General features: G+C 38.0%; 1 protein-coding gene across 5 annotated transcripts in view; it reads left to right on the forward strand.

Annotated features, from left to right (window-relative positions):
* The first annotated feature begins 3,889 nt into the window (after positions 1-3,889).
* Positions 3,890-25,900, forward strand: part of MAGT1 (magnesium transporter 1) — a 66,624-nt gene continuing 44,613 nt past the window's right edge. For 3 of the 5 annotated variants that reach the window (XR_013992988.1, XR_013992989.1, XR_013992990.1), the window contains exons 1-3: positions 3,951-4,093; positions 19,740-19,909; positions 22,425-22,542. Coding sequence is in view for 1 of the 5 variants with exons in the window: in XM_081043758.1 (XP_080899884.1) it covers positions 3,992-4,093; positions 19,740-19,909; positions 22,425-22,542 (390 nt within the window). In the remaining 4 variants the exon portion in view is untranslated. Of the gene's footprint in view, positions 4,094-19,739; positions 19,910-22,424; positions 22,543-25,900 lie in introns of all 5 variants that reach the window. The other 2 variants (XR_013992987.1, XM_081043758.1) reach the window with 1 other exon arrangement.

Raw genomic sequence — 25,900 nt, forward strand, 5'->3', positions numbered from 1 at the left:
CACTAGTTTTCGTATCCATTGATGATTTTTGCCTAAATAAATTACTAGTTTGAAAATTGCAAAATAGTGATTTTCTAACTATCATTTCTGCTATTTTTTTTTTTTTTTTTTTTTTTTTTTTTTGTTGAGAGCCCGCTGGCCCATGTGGGAATCCAACCGGCAGCCTTTGGACTTAGGAGCACGGAGCTCCAACCGCCTGAGCCACCGGGCCGGCCCCCATTTCTGCTATATTTAATAGATGTTCTACCGTGTGGAGTAATTTTATCTTCCCCCTATTTATTTCTTCGTTATCAGTGTGGATTCAATGTTATAATCCATTACCATCAGGATTCATTTTAATGAACAACATTGCAAGATGTAGTCAGTAGGAGTCACTTTTCCAGCTGTCTTTTTTTGACATGTCTCCATTATTTTTTTAGCATGTTTTTACTTTTGACACAATATGTTCAAGGCTCATTTTGTCCTTTTCCTGCCTCAGCACTGGAATCAGCCATTTCTTTAAGGAGGCCTAAGTTCTTTTAGGGATGGGATTTAGCAAGCTAGATTTGGCACTAGGTGTGTTCATTGATATTGAAGTGCCATTGCTTCTAGTCCTACTGAATAGAGCTAGGAATATATGTTATGAAAGTTTATACTCATACCTCCAATTCCAGTCCAACCCCCAAAAATTCTTCTTTACTTTCTCTCATTTCATATTTGTAGCTCCCTTTTTTCAGTGAGAATCCTGGTTCTCAGCAACATCAATGTTTTGTTTTTTTAAATATAAATTTTATTGGGGAAATGTTGGGGGACAGTGTGTTTCTCCAGGGCCCAGCAGCTCCAAGTAGTTGTCCTTCAATCTAGTTGTGGATGGCGCAGCTCAGCTCCAAGTCCAGTTGCCGTTTTCAATCTTTAGTCGCAGGGGGCACAGCCCACCATCCCATGCAGGAATTGAACCGGCAACCTTGTTGTTGAGAGCTCGGCTCTAACCAACTGTGCCATCTGGCCACTCAACATCAATGTTTTTACATATTGTATTACACACAATGTTATTTTCAGAATTGCTGTAGTCATATGAGTATGAAAAATTAACATACTTAGAGTTCAAGATTTGCTTGTAGTTATTTTTTTTCTCTAGAATCATGGTATATAATCAAAATAGTGTGTTCACATGTTATTCAGATTAGTTTTTTGTTGTTGTTTAGCGTGGCTGTTTCTCATTTGAAATAGAGTTGGGCTCCTTTTTATCTGTTTGTGTATGATTTAAGTTATTTTCCCTTTCTTATTGATTTATAAAGTTTAAAATTTATTTTTTAAATTGTGGTAAAATATACTTAACATTAAATTTACCATTTTAGCCATTTTAAAGTGTATAGTTCAGTGACATTAAATACATTCACATTGTTGTGCAACCATCACCACCATCCTTTTCCGGAACTTTTTTTCATCTTACAAAACTAAATGATTTGCTTTTATATTTTGATTACTTAAAAATATTAATGTTGGGGTGGCCAGTTAGCTCAGTTGGTTAGAGCCTGGTACTAAAAACACCGAGGTTGCCAGTTCGATCCCCACGTGGGCAACTGTGAGCTGTGCTCTCCTAAAAAAAAATAATAATAACACTGTCATCCCAATAAACTTTAATTTTAAAAGTATTAATATAATTCCAAAACTCAAAACTATGCAAACTGGTATAGAGAAGTGTCATTCCCTCCCTTAATTCTTCTACTTCATTTCCTCCACCTCCTCTAGGTAACCAATATCATTAGTTTCTCATTTAAACTTTGTTTCCCTTTGCAAAAAAAAATGGTCAGATATGTATATATTTTCTCTTGTATTATACCCAAATGTAGCATAATATGTATATTCCTTTGCTTTTTTTTTTTTTTTACTTAACAGGTCTTGAAAATCTATATCATTTACACAACTCTTCCTCACTCCTTTTTTTTTACAGCTTTGAAATACTCTATGGTGTTTATGTACCATAGTATACTCAATCAGTCTGCTATATTTGAATATTTAGGTAGTTCTGAGAATATTTCAAATACAAATAGTGCTGAAATGAATAACTTCGTGCACATATATTTTCTCACTGGAGTATATTGCTAGAAGTGGGCTTGCTGGATCAAAAGGTAAATGTGTATGTAGTTTTTTAGATATTGTCAGATTACCCTCAATAGTTGTTGTACCACTTTGCATTTCCACCAGCAATGTATAAGTGTGCCTGTTTACCCACAGCCTTGATGGCAGCATTTATTGAATTTTTGCCAACATGAAACGTCAGATTTCTCTGTGTACTTTTAAAATTTAGCTGAATTTTTATTTGTTAAATTTACAGGCAGTAAAATTCACTTTTTAGTTATACAGTTCTGTTAGTTTTGACAAATGCATATAGTGTGTAACCACCCCAGCGATTAAGGACAGAACGGTCCATCACCACAGAAATCTTCTGTGGCCCCTTTGTAATCAACATCTCTTTCCACCTTCAGCCCCTAATAACCACTGATCTATTTTGTCCCTTTGAGTTTGCCTTTTCCAGAATGTCATATAAATGGAATCATACAGCATGTCTCATTGTACTTTTATTTTGTACTTTTCTTATTATGAGTGTTTGGAAATGTTTTTAATTTTTTCATATCTCTAGATCACATCTCTTCAATTCAGAACAAGCTATTTTCACTTTTATACATTTCCTTCTCTCTCCAACATAATGATTTTTCTCTGTGTGCATGTGTTTCCCAGCAGGGCCTGAAAGAGTAGTTATGATATTCCACATCATCAAAATAAGTATAAATTATGGGCAATTTTTTTTATTTTGTTTTTTCCTCTTGAATATATTATTATCTCCGTTAAAATCATCCCAGTTTTCTTTCTCAACTTTTATTTATTTAAGTGTGTTTTTCCAGGACCCATCAGCTCCAAGTCAAGTAGTTGTTCCAATCTAGTTTTGGAGGGCGCAGCTCACAGTGGCCCATGTGGGGATCAAACCAGCAACCTTGTTAAGCGCACCGCACTCTAATCAAGTGAGCTAACCTGCCTGCCACTGTCCCAGTTTTAAAACCCACTATGATAAAGGGAACTGGACCAAATACATGGAAACTTCTTCAGCTTTATAGGATTTTTATTATATTTTTTAGATAGGGCAATTGGATGTTTAATGAAAACTGACTACGACACAAAATCTTTAAAAAGACAGTAGTGCTTCCTTACAACCTTAGTTTTGCACCCATTCCCCCCAAACAAAATAATGCAAATGAAAAAGACGTTTGATGTGTATAACCTGAAATTTAAGTCCTTATTGGTAACTTAATAAATCAAGAAGCTTAACTTTAAAAATATCATGAAATAAAAACTTTAAAAAAATAAGTTTGATGTCCGCTCTGTTCAGCTTACATGGCAGTTCCTGGAACACAGAAAGTATTCAACAAGCTCTTGTTTATTTACTTTTTAAAATCTCCCTCAGGGATATTAAATATATTTTTTGCTTTCCCAGTTTTAAAAATTGTTTTGATTTGAAACACTTTAGCGGCAACATGAGAAAATAAGATACTTCCTATCAATCACGTGGCTAAGTCCAATTTTTCTAGAATATTACAGGAGGGACGTGGATTTCAAAGACGTCTGAGACTCCGGTAAAAAATATTCAGTTCTATCTACCTTAAGCCATCTTGGATTTCGAAAAGCCCCAAAGCTTCACAACTGCGCACGCGCGCGTTTGAAAAGCCGCGAAGCGCAACATCTTTACGTAAATGAAAGAGGAGAGCCATCGTCCTTAGCGGACCAATGAAAAACCTCCAGATTATCCTTTTTCTATTGGCTAACGGAGACCAATTAGAAGTTAACCGTCTTTTAGCGGGCGTCTCTCAGTAGAGCGCCGTGACGTAATGTGAGGGGTAGGCCGGGCTGAGCTAGACCAATGAGGAGGGAATAGGGGCTGGTTTGCTTGTTCTCACGCCCTATCCTGAGACCCAGCCCCAGGAAAGTTTCGTTTCTGGGAGGGAGAGGAGAGAACATGGCAGCGCGTTGGTGGTTTTTGTGTGCTTCTGCAACTATGGCGGTGGTGCTGCTGCTCATTTATGGGGTTCCCTCCGCCTCTGCTCAAAGAAAGAAGGAGGTGAGGACGCTGTTTCCAGCAACATGGGCTTTTCCCAATGAGTGGGGCTTGAGAGGGTCTAGTCTCTCCTTCCCGACCCCCTTTCCCGTCCGGTTCTGTGTCTTTGGTGGCTCCAATTCCGCCGTTTTTGGAGTTGTAGGATTTACGAGAAAAGGGACTAACTTCTCGGGATGTAGAGTATGAGAGAGTGGGCTCGGGTAGGGGACAACCTGGCTTCTATAGGCCTGTGCGTATACGAGTTTCGACACTTTTAGTGTGGGCCCCATCAGGTGGTGGGGGAAGTTCGACCTTAGGTCTAGCGGGTAGAATATCTGAGTCTTTCCACTGTCAGTAGATGTAACTCCCTTATAGACGTATAAAAGCATTTTAATGCATTTTCACTTAAGAAATGTGAGAAGTAAACTGAAGAGTGAAACTATGCCGGGTTTATTACATTCTCCAAATAATTGATTCAAGGCAATTTACCACAATGGAAGCTCTTAAACCATTTTCAATCATTTACCAAATATGCGTGCCAAGCATTGTTGTAGGAGCTTAGTAGTCAAAAGTGAACAAAACTAAAATCCTTCCTTGTGGAATTTACTGGCTTTGGCAAGTGGAAGAGATACAGTATTCTTTATTCACCGTTAATAATCCATAGAGAGGAATTTTAACATTGTGTTTTGAAACACTTGTGCCTTCGAGCCATACCGCTCTTAGAGCTTTAAAGATTACTGGCAATGATTTATGCTCTCTAGTTTTGTAGATGAGGAAAACTGAGTCCTAAGCTTACACAGTGAACTGTTGCAGAACAAGGACTAAAGCCTTAGGTCAGTCAGTCTTACGCTATTTCTTGTACATTTCTGTGCTTCCTCTAGTACTCAGTACCTGAACACACTCTTTTTTTTTTAAATTAAATTTATTGGGGTGACAATTGTTAGTAAATTTACATAGGTTTCAAGTGTACAATTCTGTATTACACCATCTATAAATCCCATTGTGTGTTCACCACCCAGAGTCAGTTCTCCTTCCATCACCATATATTTGATCTCCCTTACCCTCATCACCCACCTCCACCCCCTTACCCTCTGGTAACCACTAAGTTATTGTCTGTGTCTATGAGTTTTTCTTTCTCATTTGTTTGTCTTGAACACACTCTTTTAAAATACCGTTTAAGCATCTCAGATACTTGTCAACTTGAGTTGAATTTTTTTAAAAAACCCATCTTTTTTCTGTTTCTGAATATTTGAACTATGCCATAAGAAGAAAAACAAGCTATCAAATTAAAACTAATTACTTTTTAGATTGGCAAAAAGTAAAATAAAAATTATACAATTTTTAAAGGTATAGTGAAGTGAGCAGGCTCATATACTGGAACTAGAAATTGATGTGCTTTTTTAGGAGGCTTCTAAGGCATTTTTTTGTGGAAAACAAGATGTAGAGCAATACGTAATTTTATATTCCAGATGCCTTTTATGTTTTTAAAAAATGCTATGTATATGTATGTATAGTAAAACCTTTGTAAGGATACACAAAAATCTTTGGGTACTTAGGATTGTTCATTAGAGAAACACTTTCACTTTTTACCTGATATACTGGTATTGTCTGAATTTCTACAGTGACTGCTTTTTTTTTAATAAAGTGAAGATTTAAAAAAACAGTATTTCTACTAGTTAAGTTATATTTATTCATTTAATATCTCTCTGAACTAGAAGCAGAATAGCAGGGGATATATTATTTTAAAAAGGAATCAGCAATGAATTATATACTTTAAAATAGTTAACATGGTGGATTTCGTATTATGTGAATTTTATCTCAAAAAAAATTTTTAAAAGGAATCAGATTCTAACTCCCTTTCCATCATGCCCACTGTTCACACCCTTACCACTCTCACAAATCTATAGCAATAATTGCCTAACTGGTCCTCCTTGAACACATCCTTCATAGTGTTGCCAGAGATGAAAATGAAAATCTGAAACGAAAATCTGAAAACCATTCACCTATTTTGCAAAGTGCAAAAGGGCTTCTATAACCTGTCCATGGTTTGCTTCTTCCAATCTCATTTCAGTCCCAGCTCCTCCCTGTACTAGTCATACTAAATTACCTGCCTTCCTTGATCTTCTATATTCTTGCTTCTGTACTTGCTGGAATTCTGCTGGAGTGTCTCCCTTCTCTCTCACCCCACCCCTCATTCACCTGAGTGAGATTTCCTACTCTTCAGGTCTTAAATCAAACATTACCTTTTTCCTCAACTGAAGTTTTCTGGTTCCCTCAGATGACTTGAATTGAATTCAGCACATTGTATTGTTATTGTTTATATGCCACTCTTTGCTATTAGACTTTAAACATGAATACAGACCCTTTTTAAGTTAATTTTTCTTTCCCTTGCACACAGCAATGTCTGTCAAAAAGGTCCTCAGTAAACATAGAATTAATTAGTTAACTGTGTGTATGTAGAATCATGAATCTGTTCTTTCACTTGAAGGTTTGTTTAGGTTTCACAACCTAAAATTGGATTTCTAAAATTGGATCAGTAAACAAGGAATTAATATAGTCTGGTAAAGATATTTTAATTTTTACCTCTTTCCCCTCTGGGGATGTTTTAGGCTGTTTAAAAAAAAGATTAACGTGATACTACTTAGAGACAGTTTTAAAATATAGGTATTCTTTTGCAGAAAACTTAATTTTTTTTGTCAGTTTTTGAAAATATTATTTAAAAAAAAATCCCAGGTCTATTCACCATAGTCGATTTGGCTTTAAATAGAGGGTAATGTCTGATCGTATAATCTAAGTATTTTTAAAAAGACACCTTTCCTAAATAAACATAATTTAAAATCACTCAAGTTACTCATATGTAGTTATCAGTTGTTACGTGGAATGCTATCCTACTTATCTGATTATTTACACTTGCATCAGTGTTTTCACTGGAACTTTGACTTATACTATAATATTTATTTAATGCCTCTTACATGTCAAGCATTGTGGTTTACGTGCATTATCTATAATCCTCCCAGTAACCCTGCAAAGTAAGTATTAGCCCCTTTGAAAGATCAGGGAACTGACGCTGAGCAAGAGAGATGCTGGGGGCTTGTCCAAAGCACAGCTCTAGAGGCTGAGCTGGGATTCCATTGCTGGTCTGACTCCAAAGCCTTTGCTTTCTGCGAGGCACAAAGACTTGTTTTATTTTATGGTAAATTATTTCCTCCCTGGGGTAGAGGGGAAGTTGCTTGTCCTTGCATCTGGTGTTGTTTTAGGGAGGCAACATGATAAAAATGAAAAAGCGTGGTCCTTGATAAAATTATCCATATTTCCTTTTTTGTATTAAACTTTATTGGGGTGACAATGATTATTAAAATTATATAGGTTTCTAGTGTACAGTTCTGTAATACGTCATCTATATATCAATTATATGTATATAATCTATCCATATTTCTTGATCTACTTCTTGGACTCTAATAGAGAAATAATATGAAATATGGAAAAGAGTTGACGTCACAAAGCTTACTGAAGCATAATAAAAATGTTCATAATAAGGGTAGGATAGTGTTTTTCACCCCTTTTCTCAGTTTTCAAAAAAATTTTATAAAATTTTAAAGAACACTTATGTTAATGCAGCTCAAGTGATCTTTAGCAAGTTACTCTGAGTCTCATTTCCCTTATCAGTAGAATTGGAAAATGCCTATTTATTTGAATATTATGAAAATTAAATGAGATGCAGGTTATAAAGTGCCTAATGCAGTACCTAGCATGTAGAAGACATTAGATGAAGATTAAAAAGTAAAATGTGTTTCTCTGCAGTAGTAAAATGTTTTATCAATTGATCTTTTTATAGTGGTTTTATGAGGATTATTTAGAAAATAGAATTACCTGCACATTTTGATAAGGCAGGTTATTGGAAAGTTCTACATTCTCTGATATTATTTTGAGAACTGACACACGAAAGTGTCACACATGCAAAACCCCTGCAATTCTTTAGAAAATATCTTGTTATTAAAAAACAAAGGCTTAGCAGCTGAAAAACAAAGACATTGAGACACCATCCCCAAAATAAAACATCAAGAAGGAACAATGGTATATTTGAGTCCTGTCCAGCAAGTAGGTGAACTGAGAATGGAGCAGATGGCATTTAAGAATTAAAAATGCTCTTTTCTCTGCTCACTGTCTGTCTTCTTCGGTCATTATTTGTCAATTATATTTTCAGATCTTTTCAGTCTCACTCGTAATTTAAGGGTGGAGTTGGAAATTTATTGCTTAACCAGGAAATTTATTTTTCTAACATCTAAAGGCTAGTGGATGATTTGGAAAGCTAAAAATATCAAGAATTTTTATGAATTAAACACTGATGGTCTAGAACACAACTATAATCAAATAATTTTTGGGGGAAAGGGAGGTGCATTTTAGAGGAATTCAGACTGGTGATGCTTAGCTTTATTCTAAAATTCGAGAGAAATCTTAATGGCTGGATTATATTTTAGTTTTAAATGATAATGGATTCCTATATGCTAGTTTGATGAGTGATATTCAGTGCCAGTAGGAGAATTTGTTAAGGTTTAATCTACCGTGTTTCCCTGAAAATAAGACCTAGCCGGACCATCTGCTCTAATGCATCTTTTGGAGCAAAAATTAATACAAGACCTGGTCTTATTTTACTATAATATAAAACCCGGATGAATATAATATAATATAATACCAGGCCTTATATTAATTTTTGCTCCAAAAGATGCATTAGAGCTGATGGTCTGGCTAGGTCTTATTTTCGGGGAAACATGGTACTTTGCTAAAGCTAATTGAGATAAATATTATGGAAGCAGATAGAATGAAAATGAACTGTTATCTCCCTGCCCTTTTTTGGCCCTCAATCCCTTGCAGTCCCAAAATTTTCATCATACTTGATTATTACTAACAGGATTAGAGATATTAATTGACTTCCTGTTAGTGGGATTATTGTGTGGCCATATTAATTAAAATGTTTCAGGAGAATAGAAGGACTTTAGGCTTCATTAACTTTCTGTCTTGATAACCATTACATATATGTATATTAAAGATTTTATTAAAATATAGTTAACATACAATATTATATTAATTTTCGGTACACACCATAGTTATTCAACATTTATATACCTAAAGAAGTGATCACCATGTTAAGTCTGGCAACCATCTGACACCATACCATGCTATCACAACATTATTGACTATATTCCCTACGATACACATTTCATCCCCATGACTTATTTATTTTATACCTGGATATTTGAACCTCTTATTTCTTTTCACCCTCTTCTCCCCATTTTAAATTTTTCAATTAGTTGGTATTCAGAATTACCAACTAATTCAGTGTTAATTTCAGGTATACAGCATAGTGGTTAGTCATTTGTTTAATTTCAGAAGTGATACTCCTGACTAGTCTAGTACCCACCTGGCACTATACATAGTTATTACTATATCATTGATTATATTCCCTGTGCTTTACTTTATAGCCCCATGACGAATTTGTAGCTATATAACATATATAGTTACAATTCAATTTGTACTTCTGAATCCCTTCACATTTTTCACCCTACCCCCTATTCCCTCCCATCTACCACCCCAGCAAAGCTGGTACCTATCTGACACCATACATAGTTATTACAGTAGTATTGACTATATTCCTTATGCTGTACCCTACATCCCCTTGACTACTTTGTAACAACCAATTTGTACTTCTGAATTCCTTCCCTTTTTTGACCCATCCCCCAACAACCCTCCCATATGGCAACCATCAAAATGTTCTCTGTATGAGTTTTTTGTTTTGTTTTGTTTGTTTGTTTTGTTCTTTGGATTCCACATATAAGCGGAATCACATTGCGTCTTTCTCTGGCTGACACATTCCTCTCAGCACAAGACCCTCCAGGTCCATCCATGCCACTGCAGATGGCAAGAACCCATTCTCTTCCATGACTCAGCAATACTCCATTGTATATACCAGTATGTACCACATCGTCTTTATCCATTCACCCATCGGTTGACACCCAGGCTGCCTCCACATCTTGGTTATTGTAAACAATGCTGCAATGAACATATGGATACACACATCCCCTTGAAGTAGCAGTTTGGGTTTCTTTGGATAAATACCCAGAAGTGGGATTACTGAGTCCTTTGTCTCTTGTTATAGCCTTTGTTTTAAAGTCTATTTTGTCTGATGTAAGTATTGCTACGCCAGATTATTTTGTTTGTTTCAATTTTCATGAAATATCTTTTTCCATTCCTTTATTTTCAGTCTGTGTGTGTCCTTTGATCTGAAGTGAGTCTCCTGTAGGCAGCATATGTAAGGGTCTTGTTTTCATATACATTCAGCCACACTATCTTTTGATTGGAACATTTAATCCATTTACATTTAAAGTAATTGTTGATAGATATGTACTGGTAATCCCCGTATAACACGGGTATTAGGTTCCTTAAAAAAATGCTGTGTTACGTGAATCCATGTTACATGAAACAAAGAACTAATACAAAAAAGGGGGTTAGGTTCCAAAAATTTAAAAAAAATAGTACTATTATATTTTCATAATTAAGAGAAATATCTTTATTAAAGCAATTTTCACCAAAAGTATTAAGTAATACTTTTGTATTAAGTATGTATTAAATAATGTTTTCTTTGTCATCACTATTAAGCACCATTAACCGAGGGCATTTTCTTTTTGACGAGATATCTTCATCCTCTGAACTTAATATTCCACAAAAAAATTGGATTTAAAATTCTAATAAATTTTAAAATTCTGTAGTCAAATCTGATACAACATCCATGCTCGAATGAAAAATTTCAAATGAGAAGTCTTTTGCTCTTAAAAACTCTTCCTGTGCTCTGTGTTGTTCAGGGATTTCCCTAATTTTGAATGAGATATTTTTTGCTCTTAAAAGCTCTTTTTACACTCTGTATTGTTTGGGGATTTCTCTTAATTTTCAAACTGTGTTAGAGTGAAAACCGTGTTCTAGGGTGCTGTGTTGTACGAGGGTTTTCCTCAATTCTTGAACCATGTTAGAGCGAAACCGTGTTATAGAAGTGCCGTGTTATATGGGGGATACTTGTAGTTATTGTCATGTTATTATTCATATTTTTTGAAAATTGACTATGTGATGATACAGAGATATTTTTATCAAAGTTGTTAGTGTGATCAACACAAATGTTTCTTTTCTTTAATTGTTTTGAATTTAAATTTATTGGGGTGACAATGGTTAGTAAAATTACATAGGTTTCAAGTGTCCAATTTTATAAACCACACAAGTTATTCATATTTTTGATCTTTTGGTTTTTTGTCTTGAAGTCCCTCTGAGATACCTTGTAATACTTGTTTGGTGATGATGAACTTTTTCTTGTCTGGGAAGCTCTTTATCTGTACTTTGATTTTAAATGATAGCTTTGCTGGGTAGAGTAATCTTGGTTGTTGGTCCTTGCTTTTTATCACTATTCCACGCCAATCCCTTCTGGCTTACAAAGTTTCTGTTCAGAAATCAGCTAACAGTCTTATGGGAACTCTTTTGTAGGTAACTAACTGCTTTTCTCTTGTGGCTTTTAAGATTCTCTCTTTGTCTTTAATGTTTTGGTATTTTAATTATGATGTGTCTTGGTATGTGCCTCTTTGAGTTGTCTTCTTTGGGACTCTGTGCTTCATGGGCTTATATATCTATTTCCTTCACCAGGTTAGGGAAGTTTTCCATGGTTATTTCTTCAAATAGGTTTTCAATTCCTTGCACTCTTCTTCTTCTGGTACCCTTATGATGTGAATGTTAGTATGGTTGATAGTGTCCCAGAGGCCCCTTAAACTCTCCTCATTTTTTTGGATTTATTTTGCTCTTCTGATAGGGTGTTTTCTGCTATCTCCTAAATTGCTGATTCGATTCTCGGCTTCATCTACTGCTTTTTTTTTTTAAAGATTTTATTGGGGAAGAGGAATAGGAATTTATTGGGGAACAGTGTGTACTTCCAGGACTTTTTGCCAAGTCAAGTTGTTGTCCTTTCAATCTTAGTTGTGGAGGGTGCCATTCAGCTTCAAGTTGTTCTCCTTTCAGTCTTAGTTGTGGAGGGCACAGCTCAGCTCCAGGTCCAGCTGCCATTGCTAGTTGCAGGGGGCACAGCCCACCATCCCTTGCGGGACTCGAGGAATCGAACTGGCAACCTTGTGGTTGAGAGGACACGCTCCAACCAACTGAGCCTTCTGGGAGCTCAGCGGCAGCTCAGCTCAAGGTGCCGTGTTCAATCTTAGTTGCAGGGGGTGCTGCCCACCATTTCTTGAGGGACTTGAGGAATCGAACTGGCAACCTTGTGGTTGAGAGCCCACTGGCCCATGTATTTATCGAACCGGCAGCCTTCAGAGTTAGGAGCATGGAGCTCTAACTGCCTGAGCCAGCGGGCCGGCCCATGTTTCATCTACTATTGATTCCTTCTAATGTAGTCTTCATTTCAGTTATTGTATTCTTCATTTCTGATTGGTTCTTTTTTATGTTTTCTATCTCCATTTTAATGTTTCCTGTATCTTTGCTGAAGTTCTCCGAGATGATTGAACATTCCTGAGATCACTGAACACTCGTTCAAAACAACCAGTGTTTTGAAATCTGCTTCTGATAGATTGCTTGTTTCCATTTTGTTTAATTCTTTTTCTGGAGCTTTGTTCTTTTATTTGGGACATATTTCTTTGTCTCCTCATTTTGGCCCTGTGTTTGTTTCTATATATTAGGTAGTACTGCTATGCTTCCCAGTCTTAGTAGAGTAGCCATATGTAGTATGGATCCTGTGGGGCCCAGTGGCACAGTCTCCCTGGTCACCAGAGCCAGTTGCTCCAGGTGTGTCCCTTGTGTGGGTTGTGTATATCCTCCTGGTGTAGTTGAGCCTTGTTTGCTGTTTACATGTGAATGGGAGGGATTGACTCTCAGGCTGTTTGGTTGTGTGGACTGGCTGTGACTACAGTGGAAGAACTACTGTGCAGAGGCTGACCCTACAGAGCCAAGTTCACTTTAGCAGGTCTCTGGTGCCTGCCTAGTCTGCCCTTTGTGTTTGTTGTTTTTGGAGGTGGGTGGGTGAAGGTCCGGCTGGGTTCAAAGCTGCGCACTGGGAGTGCCAGATCTGGGGCTTCCTGGGAGGAACCCCACTGCAGGTGAAGTTTAGCCCCAGCCTGTGCCCTGCTTAGTACCGCCTTGCATAAGCCATGAAGCAGTCTGCAGAAGGCCACCAACCAGGTTGTGCTTGGAGGTACCTCGAGAGGCCAAGCTGCAAGCAAGGTTGGCTGTAGCCTATGGCTGGGCTTAGGGCTGCTCCGCCAGAGGTACAAGACATGCCAAGACCAGGTGTTGCTTACTTGGGTTTTGTGAACCTTTGAGAGGTTTTAGGAAAGTCCACAGTATGAGCCAAGACAGGCCGTTTGTATGGAAAAGCCACTGGAAGCGGCTTGGATGGGTCCAAAAGTTGGGTGGGACGTGGTCTCAGTGAATCACCAGGTGAGGCAATCCATGTTAGCCAGGCTGAGGGAGACTCAGCTGCACGCCGAGTCTGCGTCACGGGAAAGTTGAGGGCTCAATAAAGAAACAGTAGTTTCCATCAACTTCTTGGTCCAGGAGAAAGCTGCCCCCTGCAGCCCTGGCCCTGAAGCCAAAAAACTCAGTTTCTCCCCGTGTGTTTGTGTGGTGCCTTTTGAGCTGCTACCCCAGCACTAGAGCTCAGAGTGAGTGAGTCCGTCAGCAGGTCAGTGAGTAAGTCCATGCATGGGCCCTTTAAGAGGAGTCCCTAGGATTCTAGCCACCTTCCATCTCACTCAGCCACAATCTCAGCTGGTTTAAACAGCCAGAAATAATGATGGCTGCTCTCACCAGCATTGGAACCCTGGGCTTGGGAGCCTGGTGTGGGTCTGGGACCCCTTCCATCTCTGGAGGGGACCTCCACAGCCGAGATATACCTCCCAATTTTTAATGGTCCCATGTGGGTGTGGGACCAGCCCATTCTGTGTCTCTGACCCTCCTACCAGTCTCGAGGTGGTTTCTTCTCTATGTCCTTAGTTGTAGGGCTTCAGTTGAGCTTGACTTCATGCAATTCTCAGTGATGGTTGTTCTGTAGTTTAGTGGTAATTTTCATGTGGCTGTGAGAGGGGGTAAGCACAGCATTTACCTACTGAACCATCATGTCTAGAAATCTGGTATTTTATTCTTTTTTCTTTTAACGGGAATATTGGGGAACAGTGTGTTTTTCCAGGACCCATCAGCTCCATGTCAAGTCACTGTTTTCAATCTAGTTGTGGAGGGCGCAGATCAGCTCCAGGTCAATTCATTATCTTCAGTCTAGCTGTGGAGGGAGCAGCTCACTGGCCCATGTGGGAATCAAACTGGTGACCTCGGCTTTAGGAGCTCGGCGCTCCAATCTCCTGAGCCACCAGGCCAGCCCTGGTATTATATTTTAATTGTGAATGTTATTGTTATTTTTTATTTGAATAGTTGAAAATGTACTTCAAGTAATAAACTACAAGAAGGTGGCAAATCAGTTGATTGTGAAAGTCATTGCTTATAAATTTAATTTTGTGGGGCCAGCTTGGTGGCTCAGGTGGTTGGAGCTCCGTGCTCCTAACACCTACGGCTGCCGGTTAGATTCCCACATGGGCTAGTGGGTTCTCAACCACAAGGTTGCTGTTTCGACTCCTCGAGTCCCACAAAGGATGGTGGGCTCCGCCTCAGCAACTAAGAATGAACACAGCACCTTGAGTTGAGCTGCCGCTGACCTCCTGGATGGCTCAGTTGGTTGGAGTGCATCCTCTCAACCACAAGGTTGCCAATTCGACTCCCGCAAGGGATGGTGGGCTGGGCCCCCTTCAACTAACAATGGCAACTGGACCTGGAGCTGAGCTGCACCCTCCACAACTAGGATTGAAAGGACAACAACTTGACTTGGAAAAGTCCTGGAAGTACACACTGTTTCTCAATAAAGTCCTGTTCCCCTTCCCCAATAAAATCTTTATAAAAAAATAAAATAAAGAAAATGAACTCAGAAAGTAACCTAATTGCCTCTGTATTAAGTAGTCTTTTGAGGTAATATTTACATTTTACAAGAGCTTTAAAAAGAATTTGTAATTCCTTTGAAATAATTTTTTCTACTCAATAAATTATTTGGGGATTCAATAGCCTGAAATCTCTTCTTTCCAGTTAGTAATAAACAGGAAGCGGAATATTGTAAATGATTTACATAGACCTGGTTGAAAGTTTATTCAAGATTTTTTGTTCAAGAAGACTCCGTATATTTATAGCTAATTCAAAGCAAATGTACTTGTTTTGTTGGAATGATCATATAGCTATGTGATTGGATAGAGTTAGACTATATAAAACTCAGTACCTGTTCCTGTTTTACACTTTTTAGTAAAATAGCCCCAAGTATTATAGAATCTGCAGCCATGGTGAATGAAATAGCTACATCTGTTTGAATTTGCCGGTTACTGTCAAATTTAATTTGAAAATATAACAAAATTAATGGCTGCTTTAAAATAGAGAATGCATATTTTAAAACTACCATGTTTCCCCAAAAATAAGACCTAGCCAGACAATCAGCTCTAATGTGTCTTTTGGATCAAAAATTAATATAAGACCCGATCTAATTTTACTATAATATTAGACTAGGTCTTATAACATAATATAATATAATATAATATAATATAATATAATATAATACAATATAATACAATATAATACAATATAATATAATATACTGGTTTTACATTAATTTTTGCTCCAAAAGACATATTAGAGCTGATTGTCTGCCTAGGTCTTATTTGGGAGGAAAAACGGTATGAACCAGTATTGTTCTGTTAGCTGCGAGACTCATTAAGGCTGTATCAAATAATAGGGACCCATTTTACTGGAAAAACTGAACAGATTTAATCTATTCAGGCTTAATTTAAATAAAATATTCCCTACTCTTGAAAATTGTTGGTAATTGATTCTATTAAAAGATGAACTAGCATCCACTCCTTGTCCCTTATTCTCTGTACCTTCTATTCTAGTTCACTCTCTTCTCTGCCTTTAGCCATGACCTGTTTCCTTAGTATCATTTATTGTTCCACAAGTCTTGTTGATTATTTGTTATATCAGTCTTTTGAGAGTATATATTTCTCTATGGACTTAGAGTCTACATTCAGTTTTCCATGTGTGGTATATTCACTTTGTGGTTCTTACCAGAATTATTTTGTATCTGCTACAAAACTAATTTTCATGCCATCTTTCTCTTATTCATAGAGATATACTCAGGAAATATATATTTTTTCAGTAGTGGCTGAATTCAGACATGCTATAAAGTTAAATCATGCATTTTTAGGATCCATGTTACTATTCCCTTCCCAGTATTAAAAATGTTCCGTTTCTATGTAAGTGTTTATGTGTGCAATCATCTTTTGTTCCATATATATATATATTTTATGATTGTGGAAGGGTAACAGGATTTTATTGGGAAACAGTGTGTATTTCCAGGACTTTTTAAAATTGGGGAACAGTGGTGTGTTTTTCCCAGGACTCATCAGCTCCATTCAAGTCAAGTTATTGTCCTTTCAATCTTAGTTGTGGAGGGTGCAGCTCAGCCCCAGGTCCAGCTGTTGTTAGTTGGCAGGGGGCGCAGACCACCATCCCTTGCGGGAGTCGAACCAGCAACCTTGTGGTTGAGAACCTGTGCTCCAACCCACTGAACCATCTAGGAGCTTGGTGGCAGCTCAGCTCAAGGTGCTGTGTTCAATCTTAGTTGCAGGGGACTCAGCTAACCATCCCTCGCAGGAGTCGAACTGGCAACCTTGTGGTTGAGAGCACGCTCTCCAACCAACTGAGGCATCTGGCCACCCGGGAGCTCAGCAGCAGCTCATGATTTCATTCTAGTTGTGGAGGGCGCAGCTCGCTGGCCCATGTGGGAATCGAACCGGCAGTCCTGTTGCCCAGAGCTCGCGCTCTAACCAAGTGGGCCATCCGACCACCCCACCAGCAGCTCAGCGGAAGCTTGTTGTCTTCAATCTAGTTGTGGAGGGCTCAGCTCACTGGCCTATGTGGTAATCGAACCAGCAGTCCTGTTGCCCAGAGCTCGCATTCTATCCAACTGAGCCACCTGTCTGCCCTCTTCCTTGTGTGTTAACGTAATATGCAAGTGAAACCATTCCCAGCTGGGTTCCGTTAAATAGAAATTCAGTACACACTTATGAGGGCCAACTATGTGGTAAAGTACTGTGTGTGTCTGTTCTCTAGTAGCTAATAGTCTAGAGAAGGAAGCAGATGTCAGAAGTTTCTTAGAATAAGTGCTAGAATACAGTTAAAAAGTGTTGTGAAACATCTAGCGGGGATGGGGGGATTAATATGTTTGTGTCCTTAGTCCTTGACCACTTAGGAAAATCATTCAAGGTCACTCAGTTACAACCCGCTAGACATGCATTCTTTTAGAATTGTGTTGAGGTGACTAAAGCTACAGAAGCTATTCTTACTGGTTCTAGGGATTATTTTTCTTACCCTAAGTCTGAGGCAACTCATCTGCATTATTGACACCTATCTTTCAAAGAGTGTTATTTTGCTAGTATGTTCATGTTCCATTTCCAAAGTAAAAAGGTACATCCTAATGTCTGTTCTCTAATGACTGAATTTCATGGGAGAGAACTATTTTTAAAGTTTGAACCCCACTGCCCTGGCCAAATTTCATTGTCAGCAATGGGAAATGTAATGTAACTGGTCAAATGCTTCTGAATAATGAACCACTCCATGATTTCCCAGCTTTTTATAAATATATCCCTTTGAAGAAGAACAAAACCATAAATTAGCATTAATTCTGCATTGAAATTCTTCTGCATTTTTTTTCCTTTTCCTTTTCCTGTGTTACTACTCTTGCAAAGTTTGAATATAAGGGTGAAGATGAGGGGCAGTATAAATAAATATGATTGCATGAATGTCAACTGAAAGTCTTGTTTACTAACTATGCTTCTCTTCCATTGCCTTTTGGTGACTGGCTGTTAAAAAGAAACAAACAAAATTTAGCTCTTTCTTTGTGTAGACATAAATTTTCATTTACTTGGGATAAATATTTGGGAATGCAGCTGCTGGATTGTATAGTCAATATATAGTTAGTTGTTTAATTTTTTAAGAAATTGCCAAACTGTTTTCCAGAGAGGCTGTGCCATAGTACATTCCCACCGGAAATGTATGAGAGATCCATTTTCTCTACATCCTCACCAACATTTGGTATTGTCACTGTGTTTTACTTTAGTGACAGGTGTGTAGTGATACTTCATTGTGATTTTCACCCCCCAGATTTTTATTGGGGAAGGGGAACAGGACTTTATTGGGGAACAGTGTGTGCTTCCACGGCTTTTTCCAAGTCAAGTTGTTGTCCTTTCAATCTTAGTTATGGAGGGCGCAGCTCAGCTCCAGGTCCAGTTGCCATTGTTAGTTGCAGGCGGCGCAGTGCACCATCCCTTGCGGGAGTCAAACCGGCAACCTTGTGGTAGAGAGGATGCGCTCCAACCAACTGAGCCGTCCGGGAGCTCAGTGGCCGCTCAGCTCAAGGTGCCGTGTTCAATCTTAGTTGCAGGGGGCGCAGCCCACCATACCATGCAGGAATTAAACTGGCAACCTTGCTGTCAAGAGCTCCTGCTCTAACCACCTGAGCCATCCGGCTGCCCACCAGGAACTCAGCTGCAGTTCATTGTCTTCAATCTGGTTGTGGAGGGCACAGCCCATTGGCCCATGTGGGACTTGAACCGGCAACCCTGTTAAGAGCTCACACTCTAACCAACTGGGCCATCTGGCTGCCCCAAGCAAAAGTTTTTAATTTTGATGAGGTCCAATTTATCTTTTTTTTTTTTTTTTTATGAATCGTGCTTTTGGTGTCAGGTGTAAGAACTCTGCCTACCCCATGATCCTGAACATTTTGTCCTATATTTTTTTTTTCCTGAAATTTGTATAGTTTTCATTTCTACATTTAAGTATGTGATACATTTTGAGTTAATTTTTGTATAAGTATACAGTTTAGTTGGAGTTTCATATTTTTGGCTGTGGATGTCCAGTTGCTCTGGCGCTACTTGTTGAAAATGCGCTCCCTCTATTGAGTTCCTTTCGCACCTTTGTGAAAAATCAGATGGCTATACTTGTGTAGGTCTATTTCTGGGTTCTTGGTTCTGTTCCATTGATCTCTGTGTCTATCCCTACATCATTACTACCCTGCCTTGCTTACTATAGCTATATATAGTAAACCTTAAAATCAGCTGCAAGGATCGTTCCCACTTTATAATTTGTTTTCAAGATTGTTTGAACTATCCTAGTTTCTCTGTAAGTGTGTGTAGGGTGTTTCTTTTTTTTTTTGAAGAAACAAGGTCTTATGTAAAACTAGCCAGTTGTTTTAACTCAACATTGTGTGGAATCTTTGGCAAGTGAAAGGGTTTATGATTTTATATTATTTTATTTATTAGGAAATAATAAGCAATTCATATCAAAAACATAGTGTTTGATTAAATCCCATCATGAAATAATTAATTTTAAGAGTAAGTATCATCATTAGGCCAAACTGCCAAATTTTATTTTGAGGTCTCTCACATTTTCTATGTGCCTTCTTGTTAGTCTTGTTGTTAAGTAAGTTGCCTAGTTAAAAGGAACTTTAAATGCCTTGAGAGTATTAATAGCATGCTCCTTTTGTCTTCTTTAGATGGTGTTATCTGAAAAGGTTAGTCAACTGATGGAATGGACCAATAAAAGACCTGTAATAAGAATGAATGGAGACAAGTTCCGTCGCCTTGTTAAAGCCCCACCAAGAAACTACTCCGTTATTGTCATGTTCACTGCTCTTCAGCTTCATAGACAATGTGTCGTGTGCAAGTATGAACTTTCTACTATACTTTAAAATTAAATAACTCTTAAGATTTTAACCATTTTTCAATCCTAGAAGAACCAAATGAGTTTATTTGGTACATAAACGATGTGTATACCTTACTTAGGATATTTATGGTAACACATAATACTATTGCTCTTTTATAATCATTTCCTGGTTGTCCATATTAGTGGGGAGAACATCAGAGGAATAACTTAAAAATCTAACACTCATCTTATAAATTGATGTCAACTTATACATATAAATATATGCCAATAGAATTAATATAGCACTTTCAACTTCATACTCTTGTTTTATCAGAACAACCCCAGAAGGTAATAAAGCAAATATTCTGTCATTTTTGGAAGAAGCAAGTTCTAAAATTTTAACTGGTCTACCCAAAGCTAGAGATATTTATTAATGCAGTAATAGGGGGCTACATTCAAGATTGGAATTACCAGAGAATTTTTTTTAAGAAAACAAATATGCATGGTTTAGAGATGTTTCTTTTTTTTCCAGATTATTTTGTAGTGGTTGTAAACCTTGGGAATGGAGACTAATCTCACTTAAACTTTTATCAAATAATGCTTTACTGATTTTATTTTACTGTTTCTGAATCCTTTTAGGAATAAAGATTGGTATTTCTTTAAACAAAAGCACTACAGATAATTAAAAATAGTGGATACTAAAAAATAAAATAGCTTTTGCCTTTTGGTGTTTTTTTACTTGTATTTTTAGATCAGTATGTGTGATCTGGGAATTTAATTTAAATGAAATGTCAAAGCTGTTCTGTAAAGCGCTAATTTAGTAAAATCTTCAAGGCTTTCCAAATTCTGACAGCATGGGCCCTTGTGAAGGAAATAGATACCCTTGTTTCACAATAGTGTACTATGCTACCCCAAGCTTTGCTAGCTCTTCGTAAAGGATTTTTTCCTTAGAGATATGAGACAATCAAGATATTTGGTCCTACAGTGCTTATTTCATGCAGTGTGTGCTGAATATAAATTAAAAGTAAATAGAAGACGGAAAAAGAATAGTGGGTATTAACTGACTAAACTTAAAATCTAGACTTACTCAAAATTCAGTCAGTTCAATAACTAGCAATTAAGAGTACACACAAATGTCAGGGAATAAATATAAACGCCTTCATAATTCTGTATTAAATGCAAATTAGTGCAATTCTTGTTAACCTAAGTGTTCATTAGTTAACTTACTTTCTACAAGACCAAATTTACTCACATTATCCTAAGCTCATTCAAAAAATAAAATTTAAGCAATAGCAATATGTATAATAATATATATTTGGTGCTATCAGGATGACAAGTATAAGCAAGATGCCCTACCCTAACATCTGGCTAGGGAAATTAGTTCCACACCTGAAAATTTTACTGGCAATGTAAGGCAATTTAAGATTAAGTACCAAATGAATTGTGTATATAATAAATATGTACTATACAATTTCAGGAAGGACATGTAACAGGAGAGGTTAGGGTTGACCTGATAGAGAAGATACCACTTGTACTAAGGCTAGACGGATGGATCAGTTTTACTTGTAGAGGTAGGATGATTTGGTTAGAAGCAATGATGTGTACAAGGGCACAGAGAAGAATAAATAAAAGGCTGGAATTAAGAGATCCTGTTTGAAATTGATTAGTACTAAGGCTACATAAAAGCTAGATGCATTATTTGGAACTAGATTATAAAGAACCTTGACTAACCAGTGAAAGAACTTGGAGACTGTTCTGAAGGTACAAGACTGTTTTCCACTAAGAGCTTAACCCTTTTCCTGTGCCCTGGATCCCATAAGTTCCTGAAAGGAGTTTCTTGGAGGAGGAGAAACTAGAGCCAGTATTTTGATATTCTAATGTCAGATATTAAGGGTCTGAGTTTAGATAATAGCAATGAAAATAAGTGGGAAGGGATAGAGTTAGAAGACAGTCACAAATGAAGAACTGTCAGTTCTTAGAAATTGAAAGCATATGGGCAATAAGGGAAAAGTCAAATATGACTTGAGGTTTAAATTAATTTCAGTTCCCTAGATTCTTCTCATTTTTTACCCTAATCATCTGACTATATTTTATTGACCAAGTAGCATTTTGTACTTTCAATTTTTAAAATGAATTAATATCACAGTCTATACTTCAACCTTGTCTTTGAACTCTTAGAAGTAATTTAGAGTATTAAAAATTGTTGTAGAGGCAGTTAGCTGGATTTTTCCAATGACTACCGAAAGAGCTTTGAGATAAGAAATAGGCACCAAGTAGGAAGTGTAGTCAGGTAATGACTACTTTCTGTTAAAATCCCCAACACTTGGGGTAAAGCGTCTCTTATGTCAAAACAATGGCAGACTTTCCCAAGGTATGTCCTAACCCTGTCAGTAGAGCCTGACTTACTTGTCTCTCCACCCCTCACCCCCCACTGGAAAACTGCTGTTGCATCTTTGAATCTGTTTTACTGCTGATAAAACTGGATTGTTTTTGAAAGTGTTTTATATGCTGTCTTCACCAATCTAATTGCATCCAGGCAAGCTGATGAAGAATTCCAGATCCTGGCAAACTCCTGGCGATACTCCAGTGCATTTACCAACAGGATATTTTTTGCTATGGTGGATTTTGATGAAGGCTCTGATGTATTTCAGATGGTAAGACCTTTGGTTTATTCCATTAAGTAGGAGTAGGCAACTGTGGATAAAGTGGAATATGTCTTCAGTGGCTACAGGAAGTTAAATAGGACTTGTCTTATGTAAGATCAAGAGTAGTTAGTGAAATAAAAGCTAAACAGGAGCTAACCAGGAAATATATAATGATCAATGCTTAACCTATTAGAATTTGGAAATTGGGTAGTAATCAAGTAACACACACACACGTTAAAATATAAAACTATCATTTTAACCATTTTAGTGTACAATTTATCAAGTAACTTTTCAAATTACAGCATGAATCCATCATTATGCCACCATTGTAATATTAAAATTATTAGTAGAGCTAGGTACCTGTCTTTACTCCTTGCTTCTTGTCTTAGTGGAAAATCTTTTTGGTTTTCCACTAAGAGCTTAACCCTTTTCCTGTGCCCTGGATCCGATACCCACCCTCTCAACCCTTTCATCTGTATTGTTTTTAATTATGACAAATTTTTTAGAGCAGCTTAGATTCCCGGCAGAATTGAGGGGTACATACAGAGATTTCCCATATACCCCCGCCCCCACACATGGATAGCTTCCTCCATTATCAGTACCCCCAACCATAGGGAACATTTTTTACAGTTGATGAACCTACATTAACACATCATAATCACCCAAAATGCATAGTTTCGTTATGGTTCACTCTTGGTCTTGTACATTCTACTAATTTGGACAAATGTATAACATGTATGAGTCAATATAGTATCATAAATAGGATGAATTGGCAGAGTATGGAGGACATTTAGGGCAGTTTTCACTGTTCTGCCAATTCATCCCATCTCCCTAACTTTTGGTAACCACTGATCTTTTTGTTGTCTCCATAGTTTCACCTTTTCCAGAATGTCGTATAGTTAGAATCATATAGTATGTGGACTTTTCAGATTGCCTTCTTTCACTTAGTAATATTCATTTAAAGTTCCTCCATGTGTTTTCATGGCTTGATAGCTCATTTCTTTTTAATGTTGAATAACATTCCATTGTCTGAATGTACCAGAATTTATCGATTCACATACTAAAGGACATTTTGGTTTCCAAGTTTTGGCAATTATGAATAAACTATACCCATTTGTGTGTGGGTTTTTTGCAGATATAAGTTTTCAACTCCTTTGGGTAAGTACCAAGGAGTATGGTTTCTGGATCATATGGTACGAGTATGTTTAGTTTTGTGAGAAACTGCCAAGCTGTCTTCCACTGTGGCGGTACCATTTTGCATTCCCAGCAACAATGAATGAGAGTTCCCGCTGCTCCACATTCTCACCAGCATTGGTGCTGCCATGTTCTGCATTTTCGCCATGCTAGTAGGTGTGTAGAAAGTGCTGGCTCACTGTTGTTTTCATTTGCATTTCGCTGATGACATATGTGGAGCATCTTTTCACATGCTTATTTACCATCTGTATAACTTCTTTGGTGAGGTGTCTCTTAAGGTCTTGTGCCCATTATTTTAAATAAAATTTATTGAGATGACAATGGTTACTAAAGTTACGTAGGTTTCAAGTATACAATTTTATAATACATCATCTATATATCACATTGTGTGTTCACCACCCAGAGTCAGTTCTCCTTCCATCACCATATATTTGATCCCCCTTACCCTCTTCTACCATCCCCCCTCACTCCTTACCCTCTAATAACCACTAAACTATTGTCTGTGTCTATGAGTTTTTGTTTCTTCACTTGTCTTGTTCCTTTGTTGTTTTCAGTTTTATATACCCCATGTCAGTGAAATCATGGTTCTTGACTTTTTCTGTCTGGCTTATTTCACTTAGCATAATAATCTCAAGATCCATTCATGTTGTTGCAAATGGCACCATTTCATCTTTCCTTTGGCAGGTTCCATTGTGTATATAGAAGTGTATACCACATCATTATCCAATCATCTGTTGAGGACACTTTGCTTGTTTCTATGTCTTGGCCACCGTAAAGCTGCTATTAACATAAGAGCACATACATCTTTTACGGATAAATGTTTTCAGATTTTCTGGGTATACATCCAGGAGAGGGATTACTGAGTCATATGGTAATTCTATTCGTAATTTTTTGAGGAACCTCCACACTGCCTTCCATAACGGCTGCACAGTCTGCATTCCCACCAACAGTGTATGAGGGTTCCTTTTTCTCCACAGCCTCTCCAACACTTATTATTAGTCTTGTTGATGATAGTCATTCCAACAAGTGTGAGGTGGTATTTCATTGTGGTTTTTATTTGCATATGTGCCCATTTTTTAATAGTTTTGTTTGTTCTCTTACTGTTGAGTTTTAATAGTCCTTTGCATATTTTAGATAACAGTTGTTTATCAGATGTGTCTTTTGCAAAATTTTTCTCCCAGTCTCTGGCTTGTTGTCTCACTCTCTTAACTTTGTCTTTCGCAGATCAGAAATTTTTAATTTTAATGAAGTACAACTTACCAATTATTTCTATCATGGATTGTGTTTGTGGTGTTGTGTCATGCAGGGTGTCATGTGGGGTCTCAGCTCCTGCTCTACGCATAAGAACACAGGATATGGTGAGGCCCAAAAGGAACACCAAAAGGAGCCATAGATAGGGGAGTCATACCACTATATTCTCGCTGACGGCCAGGCGAGACACACGAAGTAGGATCTACACGATCCGCAGTCTGCCGTCCGCTTTTCTGCCTGCCAACCAGCCAACCAACTAGCGCAGTCATGGCAGTTAAATCAGCAGCCAGTTGGCCAACCGGCTACAGCCAGTTGGCCAACCGGCTACAGCCAATGGCCAACCACCACCCAAACCAGCACCCCACCCACGCAAGGCCGACAGCCTGGAAAGTGCTCTCTGGGACTCTGTCCCCACACTCCACCCCTCCAGGGTCTCACCTCACAATCTACGCAACAAGCGTCTTCCACGAGGGGCCCTGTGTAAGGAACCCAGCTCACGGAAAAAAAAAAGAAGGTCCCAGTCCAGTTCAGATAATGTCTCAGTGGGTGTCCCTTGATGTCTATCTACTTTCTAGGCACAGCCAGACTTCCTGGGCACAGCCAGGTCTCTTAGGGTACCACCAGTCTTTCTGGGCACAGCCAGACTTCTGGGCACAGCCAGCGTTTCTCATGAACAAGACTGCAGTCTGCGCCAGTGTCAACTAGGACCAAACCCTTTGTACATTAGAAGGTGACCAATGTATGGACAGTTCCACGTGGGGCTTCCAGTCCCCACTTGTCCCCTCTGACTGGGTACCTTAGCCCCACCCCTAATGGAGTTGTTCCGGACACAACTGTTTCCAGAGTTCCAACAAGAGTGCATTGGGTTGTCAGTCTACTTTTTCCTGATTAAGTCCTGCTGCCACAAGATCAAACCACGTCT

Source organism: Rhinolophus hipposideros (assembly GCF_964194185.1).
Source record: "Rhinolophus hipposideros genome assembly, chromosome: X".
Classification (NCBI taxonomy): Eukaryota; Metazoa; Chordata; class Mammalia; order Chiroptera; family Rhinolophidae; genus Rhinolophus; species Rhinolophus hipposideros.